The following is a 12,714-nucleotide window of genomic DNA, read 5'->3' as shown; positions in this document are numbered from 1 at the left end:
CCAGCGGGACAACTTGGAGTGCATTTTTTTAACTGGTTTTGGAGTGTTTTTCTAGCATTTGGCCATATAGGACCACTGTTAGCGTTGAGGGAGACTCTGCTCCATGCTAGTACACATTTATAGACAGTGTCAGGCCTGAGTGTCAGGCCTGAGCATGAACAATTTGAATATTTCTTCTTCAAGCAAAGCTATAATGTCAACACATACTATACTGTGCAATGTGTAGCCAAAGGCTGGACAAGGTCCCCTGTATGCTGTGTGAATGCAGTTCGTCTATGGTTTTATCCAGTACCTCGCCTTAAAGTGGTGGTGTGGGATACATGTATGCCTACATGTTCAGGTATTTGCCAGGCACAGTGAGGTGGGACCATTGTTACATCATACAATGCCCAGCCCAAACTGCTATTATTCACATTGTTGACTCAGGGAACCAAGGTCTGCCTACCTTTGGACCAGGGGTACTGTAGAAAGCGCAGTCAGAGGGCAAATATGGCGCTGCATAGTTCAGTGGTTAATAACAACTGAACGCTTGAAACTGCACTCGGTGCACGCATTACTCATGCACCATGCACACTATTGTGTGAATGTGCACCGTTTACATTATGAGAACTTGTCTCGGAATCAGCGGGACATTCTTGTGTACGACTACCAAACGGGCAACAGCCAATCTCATGGAAAATAGTGTGTTCTTCTTCTGAATTAACATGAATGGATTAGCTGGGGTTGAGTAACGACACATACAGAGTACATGGTAGGTAGGGGACAACAACAAGTTTTGTGATAATGATGGTAGGCTTTTGTAAGATTCTAATCCACAACTATTTGTCCTTGTGCACATTTTTACTGGTGCCTTGACAGATCTCTGAATTCACTTGGCGGAGATTTTGGATATTTGTAAAGACTCACTGCATTTTTAATTACATCATGAAGCATGTATACATCATCATGTACATGTACTGTGTATGCCGCAGCAACGTCACGACTTGATGCTGATCTGTACAGTGTATTTTTGTGTATGTGATTCACAATGAAATAGGGATATCGGATCTATAGACACTGCACTGGCTAGAGAATCGGTTACGTGCATATTTGGCAAGTCACAGTTCCCGCTGGTTCATGTGGGGTGATAGGAAAGTTACATACATCACAATTAATGGCCTTCATCTATTGATTTGGTGAACAAAGTGGTGGATTTACTCTTTCGGACCTGTTCCTTGCTCTATGGTTGGACACAAGACTGGAGAGGCAGGGGTCGAAATTGCCACTAGCCCGCTAGCCTGGGACTACCAGATTTACAGACGGGCTACTTGTTTTTCCAGTTTGATAGGCGGGCGGGCTAGTGGAAAAACAATGCAAAAATCAACATCACAAACAACAATGACCTGTGCTGATGGTATTGTAAAATGAAATGTAGAATGCAATACTTTCGGTGACCAGTTTGTGCTGTGACTTAAGTCATAATGTGTTTGTTGGGCTACCAAAATCCCATCAGGGCTACTAAACATTCTTGGTTATTAGCCCTGCTGACTACCATGAAATGCACTTAATTTCGACCCCTGGAGTGTTTACTTTCCATGTAGGCCTACCTGGTCAATTGATGAAGTTTTGAACACGCTGTTCCTACCTCCCTGGTTCGATATCAAGTACTCCTTCAATTAACCATTAATATTGATGTTTGTTTATTTTTTGTACAGATAATTTAAACAAGTGCTGAGAAACCTTCCTACTGAACTACTTTTGCAGCAAAGGACAGTTGAATCCGTTGCAAAAGAGTTCTCTTTTCTGGACTCTGTAAATTGACACTGTTTTGATTACACCATGGATGACATGGATGATCCTATGGCTATTGCCTCGCCCATGGGGACAAATGGTGGGTACACCAATGGGTACGACATTGGACCAGCTCAGGGGTGGAGTCACCCCGGAGGAGGAGGAAAGATGGTAAATTTATCCATGGACGATGATGTTGTAGACCCCATTGCGGCCAGTATGGAACTGCCAGATAGCAGGTAATTGTCTGTTATTTAACCGGGTTTCTGCGGATCCTTAAAAAGTCTCACTTAAATTGAACTATCAAAACTTAAGGTCTCAAAAAGCATTACAAATTATTTGAGGTCTTAAAAAAGTGGTTTTTCCTGTTATCTTGTAAAGAACCAGACTATGCTGCATGGGTATACTGTAGCTGTTTCTCTCCCCTAGTTAAGTTACGTTGTGTCTTGAACTTTGTTTAAGAGAAGCATTAAAAAGTGTTTAAAAAGACTTAAACTTTTTAAGGTGTGCAGATTCTACAAAAGTTTTTGCTATCTGTAGCATCTTTTGAACAAATTATTTGCGCTCCCAAAACAAAGATTGAAAAATCCTCCTTTATGATTTGGGAAGACTAAACGTTAGAGTAAAGTGATAGGACACCCTACACATAAACCTTGAGGTCCCAGGTTGAAATCCTGCCCTAGAAAATGTGTCTTTGCTTGCTCGAAGTAGTTACTAAGCAGGACAGTTCTTTTTAGAACTGAGAAGTCTCCTAAACATCCAATAAATCTACTCCGCCAGTTGTAGAATAAAAAAAACAAAACAGTTCTCTAAGAACAAACTTTACCTGGCAAGTACTGTAGATACACACATGGTGTTATCGCAAACCAAATAAAGAATTACTCCAGCACTTCTGTTTTTTTGATTTTTTACCTGTCTTCCTAATATATGAAGATACTCAAGAGCTTGTTTGAGCTTCCTCACAAAAAATGTTTTGTCTACTGATGATTATGGAAACAAACTTTAAAGAAAAGGTTGTGATCAAGTTCAAGAAGTAACCACTGAAAGTAGTAAATGTGACAGTTAGACTGCAAAATTACAAGTAGACTTGTGGATGTTTTACAGTGTACTACAAAATAACTAGTTATCCAATGAAGTTTGTGTAGTACAAAATGTGTGTACGTGCATTTTCTTTGAAACTTGTCCAAACATGTGTTGATGATTGATGAATGAGTTACGGTTAAAAGATGTCTTTTGAAATGTCCTCTAAGGGTAAGCCTTGTGTACATTAGCAAAGCTGGTTGAGCAGCACAAAAATAATATTTGGTTGAGCGTTTCTTTCACACGAATTCCTGGGCGGAGAGTCTCATTCTGTGTGAGTATGGAATTGGGGCTTCAGAGTTGACAATGCAAAGTGAAATGGGGTCAGGGTTGTGGAATGTCAATAGCTGACGCTTACTGTATTACAAAGAAAACAATCCTGACCTAAGTGTTGTTACTGCCCAAGCTTACACTCATACATTACTTTATTCCTTACTGCCCACAGTGAAGTTTGAAAATATTTTGAGTTTTTTTTTTTTTTAAAGGAGTGGAGATTGAAATTGCCTTGCCTCTTTGCCTCTACCTACAAGTAAAGACCAACTCCCTTTTTTTTTTTTTCCTTCCTGGTAATTTTTTATTTGCATCAGCCGCTTTCTGACAGTTTTACCCAGGCTTATCAGACCAACTGAAGGTCATGTTGAATACAGTTAGCCTGTGGTTATCTACACATGTCAGTTAGTCTCTTTATCCCAACAATCAATGTCATTGTCCAGTTTCAATCTTGTAACACATTTTCCCCTTTTGAGTAACGAATTGCAATTCCATTTGCAACCGCAAGTTAGTAATTTGTCAATTGCAATCGATCAATTTGTCATTACCAAATCAATTGATTTGTCGCCCACCTATAAATAACAATCGCTGTTGACGCACTATTGAGAAATGCAAAAATAAGAGCCTCTCTGTCAACTTTCATGTCACATCTGTTGAAATTGCTAACCTCAAAATACAGAAAAGTATAAAATTTTACTTTACAGACAACATTAATGTAGGCTTTGTTCTGAACTGTGCAAAGGACCCAGCTTTTAGTAAGGTTTTGTAATGATTTGAAAATTAAAAAAGTTAAATATTAGAAGTATACACAATGTACACCTTCCCTACATTGTATCCAGTTTTAAATACTCTGAATAATTAATAGTGCAAAACCTTACTTGGTAATGAGTAATAGGGAGCTGTTGATATTACAAATATAAAACATTGTGAGAAACGGCTCCCTCTGAAGTAACATAGTTTTTGAGAAAGAAGTAATTGTCCACGAATTTGATTTTGAGACCTCGGAATTAGAATTTGAGGTCTCGAAATCAAGCATTTGAAAGCACACAACTTTGTGTGACAAGGGTGATTTTTCTTTCATTATTATCTCGCAATTTCGCTACCAATTGAGCAGTGTTATCAACAGCTTTCTATTGCTTGGAACCAAGTAAAATTTTATGCTAATAATTACTTTGAGTAATTACCAATAGTGTCCTCTGCCTTTAAATAAGAGCGATATCCATAGCGCCTGTTGGTAAATTTTACCAGACACTTCACTGTAGGAGTTACAATACCAATGTTGGAAAGGGCAACCTCTAGTTCCCACAGCGATCACTCCTTTCGCCCCCAAATTGGATTGATCAGAAACACTTCACTAAAATAATACAAGCGACTCCAGGGGAAAAAAACGAATTCTTTAGAGGTTTGTCACAGTAGGGTACCTGCTGTATGTATCATGTGTCATAACACGGAGATATTGGCCAGGATTTTATGGTAGAAAAAAAAACCTTCTAAGACACTTAAAGCCATTATACACTTTCAGTACAGAAAGAAAAAAAAAGTTCACAGATTTACAAATAATTTACAGGGTTTACAGAAGGTAATGGTGAAAGACTTCTCTTGAAATATTATTCCATGAAATGCTTTACTTTTTGAGAAAATATTAAAACAATATAAATTCTCGATAGCGAGAATTACGGATTTATTTTAAACACATGTCATGACACGGCAAAACGTGCGGAAACAAGAGTGGGTTTTCCCGTTATTTTCTCCCGACTCCGATGGCCGATTGAGCCTAAATTTTCACAGGTTTGTTATTTTATATAAAAGTTGTGATACACGAAGTGTGGGACTTGGACAATACTGTTTACCGAAAGTGTATAATGGCTTTAAGGTCATGTCCAGATCCTTGTGTTTATGATGAGGGCAAAGCAAGGGGCAAGGAATTAATAGAAATTTATACTCCACAAATTTATGACCAATATCATGAAAGAAGTTCATCAGGCTGGTAAAATATCAACTTATCAAACAAAGTGATACTAGTCGAAACGTAAACTAAATTTACGTGAGTATTGGCTGTGTTTGGTAGAAAATTCGTTTGATAAGTTTAAATTTATAACGATCAAACAAAGCTAATATCTATAGGCCTATTATGATGAGAACCGCTGAAGCCGTTGATCATGTGGTATAAACTGTTTTTCTAAGTTGTGTTGTGTATGGATTTAACATTTCATCCCCCCCCCCAAATTTTAATCTGAGAAACGGTTCATGCATCATGTTGGTCAGATTTCTAAAAAGTTGGCTTCCATCGGATGCTACAGCCAAAGATGCGATTGGTACCCACTGTCACCCTGGTAAACATGAATACGATCCGGATAATGTGCTATGACCTTTTCACATTACAACTTCTCCGTGTCGAAACCAACCCTGCCCGGGAGGTGGGTTGATAAATCTCTATCCGTGTCGAAGATACCAACACGGATCGAAAGCCGTAGTGTGAACACCTCCAGGTTAACTTTCGATCCGTGTTGAACTTGTGCGCGGCGCCATCCAGCGTGTAAAGAAAATCCGTGTTCAAAAGGCACTGCGTATACACAAAAAGTAGCTACGTCCTGCTTCGATCTGTGTAAGACCTTGCAGTGTGAAACGGTCGCACAATATCCGGATTGAAAGTTACACGTAGAACCAAAAAGCTGATTTCGCGCAGAGCTAGTGTGAAAGCAGAGCTGTTTGTATCCGTGTTGAAATTTTACCGAACCAACACGGACCCTATCCAGATAAGGTTCGACATGGATAGAAGGTAGAAGGGCGATAGTGTGAAAAGGCCTATAGGGCCTAAAGGTTTTTAATTTGGGAGAAAAAAACAACAACTAAAATTAGCAATAAGGGTATCTGTTTTTAACAGGGAAGTGATGGTTGGGCGATAACGGTTTATTTTATTCACGATATATCGCTGACAATATATCGCGATATTCGATATAATCGCGATTAATAAAATTTGACATCATCAGTCTTAAAACTCCCAGTGGAAGTTGTAGAAGAGACAGTCATAGCATAAGAGAGGTGTTCTATTGACCTATTCTTCTGGTTTTACTCCAAACCTATGGGGTGCAAGATGTCTCATCTCAGAAATACATCGCGATATTGCGATATTTAAGCAATGTCGCGATATTCCGATATTTTGATTAAAACCAAATCGATCCGATATCGAAATCATTTCCAAATTAGTATCACGATATTCGATCGTGATATCGCCCAAGCTTAGTTACATACGCGTACGGTGCACACAAAGTATTGAGGTCCATCCGTATTCTTTTGTGTGAATCATTCCCTAATTATGAGTAGTTCAAAAGGCACTGCGTATACACAAAAAGTAGCTACGTCCTGCTTCGATCTGTGTAAGACCTTGCAGTGTGAAACGGTCGCACAATATCCGGATTGAAAGTTACACGTAGAACCAAAAAGCTGATTTCGCGCAGAGCTAGTGTGAAAGCAGAGCTGTTTGTATCCGTGTTGAAATTTTACCGAACCAACACGGACCCTATCCAGATAAGGTTCGACATGGATAGAAGGTAGAAGGGCGATAGTGTGAAAAGGCCTATAGGGCCTAAAGGTTTTTAATTTGGGAGAAAAAAACAACAACTAAAATTAGCAATAAGGGTATCTGTTTTTAACAGGGAAGTGATGGTTGGGCGATAACGGTTTATTTTATTCACGATATATCGCTGACAATATATCGCGATATTCGATATAATCGCGATTAATAAAATTTGACATCATCAGTCTTAAAACTCCCAGTGGAAGTTGTAGAAGAGACAGTCATAGCATAAGAGAGGTGTTCTATTGACCTATTCTTCTGGTTTTACTCCAAACCTATGGGGTGCAAGATGTCTCATCTCAGAAATACATCGCGATATTGCGATATTTAAGCAATGTCGCGATATTCCGATATTTTGATTAAAACCAAATCGATCCGATATCGAAATCATTTCCAAATTAGTATCACGATATTCGATCGTGATATCGCCCAAGCTTAGTTACATACGCGTACGGTGCACACAAAGTATTGAGGTCCATCCGTATTCTTTTGTGTGAATCATTCCCTAATTATGAGTAGTTGAAATATATTATTCCACGTCGACAGATGTCATTAAGTAAATACACTGCCCCTGTATGCATTTACGTATACCTGTACTTGTTGTACAGCCTTCGAGATAATTTTCCAGTCCACATAATATGATGTTTACCAGTATTATACTGTCAGTTCTTTGGTTACATGTACTGGTACCCATTAACAACCACTGCTTTAATAATGGTATACAAAACAACAATGATTTCGCTGAATGGTAAGGTTCTAAGTACAAGGTATGCTATCGATGCAAAAACAAATAAAGCCAGCACGATGGTGCGCAAACTGAATTATGTACGGACATTTACATAGAACAGTTACACATCATTGTCTGCTCATGGAGCTAGCATGCGTGATATGTTTAATAGCGGAATGATGTATCGCAAGTGAACAGCAAGGGAAAGCTAGACTTGTTAGTCCGGTCGGCCGTGTGTGGTTGCACCTTTGGATTACTTGATTTCATTACTGGACGCGATGAATGGCGATGCAGACAACATGACTCAATTGGATTTATCCATGGGTCCAGACAAGAGTGAAGCCAATGATGATAGGCAAGTTCATACACACTAAGCACTTCTGAAGTGTTTAGTAACAATAAAAAACATGGTGTGGATGCCGCTGCTCATCAGCAAATACAAACATTAATGGCTAAGCAAGAATTTACAGGAGACCAAGCATTTTTGGGGCTGTTAATGAAGTAACCTGTGCCCAATTTCATGGCTCTGCTTACCGCCAAATTCTGCGCTTACAACCATATGCCACTTACAAGCCTAGAATGCCTAGTATAAAAAGGAGTGCGCATAATGGAAAAAAAAAAAGGATCGACGCACAGAATTCCCTTCTTCCGAAAGCACCGATTCTCTGCTTACAGTAATGAAATTGGGCTCTGTTGCTGCTAAACTTATCTGTGTACTCAATGGTGCTATGTTTAGTGGCAGATGAGATAGTGAAGTACAATGTATGTAGTGTACTGTATGTTTAGCTCCATGGATTAGGATTAAAATAGCCCACAGTTCTGACATTCTTTCTGTGGTTTTACCATGGAGTACACAATGGTAGGCCCTATGTACATGTATTGGAGCATTTGGAGGTGTGTCCTCACAAGATGGCCATGGGTTTACATGTAGCTCCATCTGGGTTGAGCATGTTTGGCTATGGTTTTTTAATCTGACAGGTGAGGGATGTAACATGTAGTTCATGCACTGTAGTCTGTACATAAACCTGGCAAATCCCAGGAGTAGTGTCAGTGATGTGACTTATTAAATTTAAGAATTTGTTCCAACCATGTTCCAACCTACCTCGGGGCCACCTCAACCAAATGTGTACATTTTTACACTGTATTTGAGGACCATTCCTGTATTCCAATGTTACTTTTTTTTTGGTATTTCAACAGCTGGCATTTCATGGGGTGGTGGGTGAAGCAAGTCGCTTTGAGTTAATAATGATAGCTTGGTAGCGAGTTTGAAATTTCTTTAATGCAATAGGCCGAGTCAAAATTCCTAGACCTATTATTATGTTCATGTCACTAAATACATTTTGGATGTAGGCCCTACATGTATAATACACAATTAATAACCATTAATATAGGGCCTATCAATTAAAATACCTTGAAAAACATTTAAACACTTTACTGGAAATCTAATTCGTACACCGACAGTACACATGTTAGACCTACACAATTCGCTTACACAGTTCACAAACATTGATAGATAGGAAAACGTACTGTACACGTATGTACAAATTGTAAAAGCACTGCAGTTTGTTATTGTCATAAAAAGTGGTTGGGGGGAGGTGATTTTTCAACACTGTTTGAAATCTGTGTTGATGGCCTGGTTGTTGCCCTTCAGGTATGTCACAACTCAGTGATGTGGTGTCCGCATGCCAATCCACTGACTAACCGGCAACCAATGTACCCACACATCAGTCTCTGTCCTTACTCTATGGTTATACACTGTGTGGTGTTGTGTTGCATGCAAGTCTGACTAAACACAAAGCATCGGTTTATCATGGAATGGATGGAAACTAAATTGTTATTTTGTAATTCTTTATTCAGCTTACGTGTAAAAAAATATCTAATTCATTCTTGGAATTTACAATTCTATGAAATGACAATAGAGGTGGGCTTTGCATCATGGGGTCAAAATTATCAATGAGATTGGCCATACATGCTACTTGTGAACTTTAAAATTGATGATTTGAAGAAAATTATAGTATAAAAAAAACCGCTGTTCATGGACAGTAGGAAGGATGAAAACTTGAAACAACTTACTTGTACACTGTAGGCCTTCTGTGCAAGCATGTACGTTTTTAAAACTGAGTAATCAAGTTCTGTTTTTTGCTCACATTTTTATTGGTTCTTTTGGTTACACTCAGTGAGCTAAAATTTAATCACCTTCATATAAAAGTAGTGCACAGTACATGTAGTAAATATAGTTTCCATAGATTGGTTGCATCATGGATGTGGTAATTTTTTATTGTCATTGGATTATTTGAATGAGTGTTGTTTTTCTCTTCATTCAAATGTAGGCCTATCCCTCCTTGAAAGGTGACATGTAGCACAATGTGCGTCGCTTATGAGCATCACTTTGGAGCGCCGCTTGCGGCAGATACTGGCGCTTAAAAAGTTTCCATTATTATGTGGGGTCAAGGATGGTTTTTCTCAACTCAACATATTTTAATATTAAAAAGATGTTTTTAAATGAGAGATCGCCTAACACCAGATGGCCACTTCAAGACGAGGGACTAGCACTACATACATTTACAAAAACTGATTTTGGCGACCGACCTAAATCAGCTGCCACCAGGGCACGCTGCTACGTGTACGTACTCCTGTGATCAAAACATGGATACCCCTTTTTAAAGTTCGTAAGGATGTAGGCAATGAGCACCATCAACTACATGTAAGAGCCAGGCTGGTAGAGCAGGGCCCAATTTCATGGCTCTGCTTACCGCCGAATTCCGCGCTTACAATCACGATTCCCCGCTCACTTGCAAGCGCCGAATTTCTGCACTAGCCTTGTAAGCGTAGAATGCTTACATAACGTTGAGTACGCACGCACAAAAGCCACAATTTGCCGCTAACCCGTGAAATACGCTTGCCGTAAGCACAGAATTCCCTGCTTCCGTAAGCGCCGATTCTGTGCTTACGGTAAGCAGAGCCATGAAATGGGGCCCAGATCTTTGTATAATACAATTACCGTTCCAACTTAAATTTGCTGATTTTAGGCAAAATTTTAAAGAAAGTTACAATGCAGCACCGTGGCTGTATGCTTCGTTTTTGGAAGGGCAAGGGCACCAAGGCTTTTTCTTTTTGGTAAAGGGCACCCTATGATGAAATTTGTACTGGAGCATTTCAAGGGCACCAAGGCATGGACCAGGGAACACGGAGGCAATCGCCTTTGTTGCCTTCGTAAAGTATCAGGCCTGATGCAGTGTCCACTTGTTGAGAAAAGAATAAAAAATTGTCACGTTATTTTCACAAGAACACCTCATCCATCCACATTTAGATAGGTGACAGCAGGTGCCAAACCCATCTCTGGCCGCAGGATTCGCAACTGGACGCCCACAACCTTAAGAAATCTGAGAAACGATTCACGCATGAATCATCTCTTAGATTCAAATTTGTGGGTGAAAAATTATGATCAGTTGTAAACATAAATTACCTCAAAGGGAATCCTTTCTCATAGATACATAATTGGGGGGGGGGGGAACACCTATCTATGACCCTACCTTCAACAAAGATATAATTTATCTTTTCTTTATTTCCATAGATACAATTCCCAATCACAGAGACAGCAGTCACCGGTGCCCTCCTACCAATCTGATCCATATGATCAGAGATCAGACGCCAACCAACAGCATCGCCAACCTAGCTATTCTCCATACCCCGTAAGTACAATTGCCTTGAAAGGGTCTGGGTTTTTTTTGTAGGACAAAAACCACAATGTCCACAGATTTACGTTAAACTCGCACAGTTTGAAGATAATGATGGTAGAAAGCTTCCCTGAAAATATGATTTGTTGAGGTGCTGTAATTTTTGAGAAATGAGTAAAACAGGTCACAAAAGTAAAACGTATTTTCGTGACATTCATTTCTCAAAAACTACATCACCTCAGCAAGTTATATTTAAAGGTAAGCTTTCTACTATTATTATCTTCAAACATGTAAATCGCTGGACATTGTGTTTTGTGTTAAAAAAAAGTACGGAAATCGTTCAAGTCCCTGCACTATGCGAGACCTCTTTTGTTCTCACGTCTACACTTTGTAAATATCGTTACAAAAAATTAATTGCAGGTGTCATAACAGTGGGCTACATACTGTAGGTCAGTACCATAGTAACTGGTTTTCAAACTTCCATTCACAACTCAAAAGGAAAATTCAAAGTAATTTTATATTCACATCTGAAATAAGGGTAGAACCGCCCCCAGTTTTAGTTTTAACTTTGTAGTATGTATAGTACTCGGGGCTTTTAATGTTGCTGTCGCAACCTTTTCTCTTTGCTCTCATGCCAAGTTGCATGTAGACGACACCACACAATGACAGTATGAAAGTGAGCAAACCACTGGAGAAAAAGCATCCCTTGTTTTGGTTAAAGGCAGTGGACACTATTGGTAATTACTCAAAATAATTATTAGCATTAAACCTTACTTGGTGACGAGTAATGGGGAGAGGTTGATAGTATAAAACATTGTGAGAGACGGCTTCCTCTGAAGTGACGTAGTTTTTGAGAAAGAAGTTATTTTCCACAAATTTGATTTTGAGACCTCAGATTTAGAAATTGAGGTCTTGAAATCAAGCATCGGAAAGCATACAACTTCGTGTGACAAGGGTGTTTTTTCTTTTATTATTATCTTGCAACGACGACCAATTGAGCTCAAATTTTCACAGGTTTATTATTTTGTGCATATGTGGAGATACACCAAGTGACAAGACTGGTCTTTGACAATTACCAAAGGTGTACCTTCCCTTTAAATGAAACGTACCAATGGAGACTTTGCAACTCAGACTACCTAAAGTGTTGTCACTTTTATCAGTCAGATCAGTTTATGTAGACCTGGTGGAAGCATTTACACTATAGGCCTATCACAAACAATCCTGTTAGTGTTAAAAACAATAATATACAAAAGACTGAAAACTCCATTTCTAAACTATATAAATTCAACCATCATACTTTTTTTTACTAAATAAACACTTATGTGGCGTTGGGACGCGGCAGAGTCGCAGATAAAGTGATCAAAGTTCAATTTGTGATGAGCGATCGATTGGAAAAAGTCCTTAAAGTAAACATTTTTGGGGGTTAAAAGTAGGCAGTGTTCGTGTACTTTTGTGTTTACAGTCTGTGGTAAAATTGAACCACTTGCTGAGTGCCTGGTTTAGTGTAGTATTAGTATCTGTACATGAACTTGTACGTACATTTACGTACTTTCTTCAGGAAAAACTTTGCAGCCTAACAATGAATGTCCACCTTCCAACCGTCATTTGATAGC

At 39.1% G+C, this 12,714-nt stretch overlaps 1 protein-coding gene across 3 annotated transcripts in view; it reads left to right on the top strand.

Moving 5' to 3' along the window:
• The window catches only part of LOC117288441 (tight junction protein ZO-1-like), a 70,348-nt gene that overhangs the window by 11,265 nt on the left and 46,369 nt on the right, over positions 1 to 12,714 (top strand). For 2 of the 3 annotated variants that reach the window (XM_033769306.1, XM_033769303.1), the window contains exons 1-3: positions 645 to 751; positions 1,695 to 2,009; positions 10,999 to 11,116. In XM_033769306.1, the coding sequence (XP_033625197.1) occupies positions 1,819 to 2,009; positions 10,999 to 11,116 (309 nt within the window). In that variant the 5' untranslated portion in view covers positions 645 to 751; positions 1,695 to 1,818. Of the gene's footprint in view, positions 1 to 644; positions 752 to 1,694; positions 2,010 to 10,998; positions 11,117 to 12,714 lie in introns of those variants that run through there. The other variant, XM_033769304.1, reaches the window with a different exon arrangement.

The sequence above is a fragment of the Asterias rubens genome, chromosome 3 (assembly GCF_902459465.1).
Source record: "Asterias rubens chromosome 3, eAstRub1.3, whole genome shotgun sequence".
NCBI lineage: Eukaryota > Metazoa > Echinodermata > Asteroidea > Forcipulatida > Asteriidae > Asterias > Asterias rubens.
Note: the sequence above shows the minus strand (reverse complement) of the source record. Positions and strands in the feature narration are given on the sequence as shown.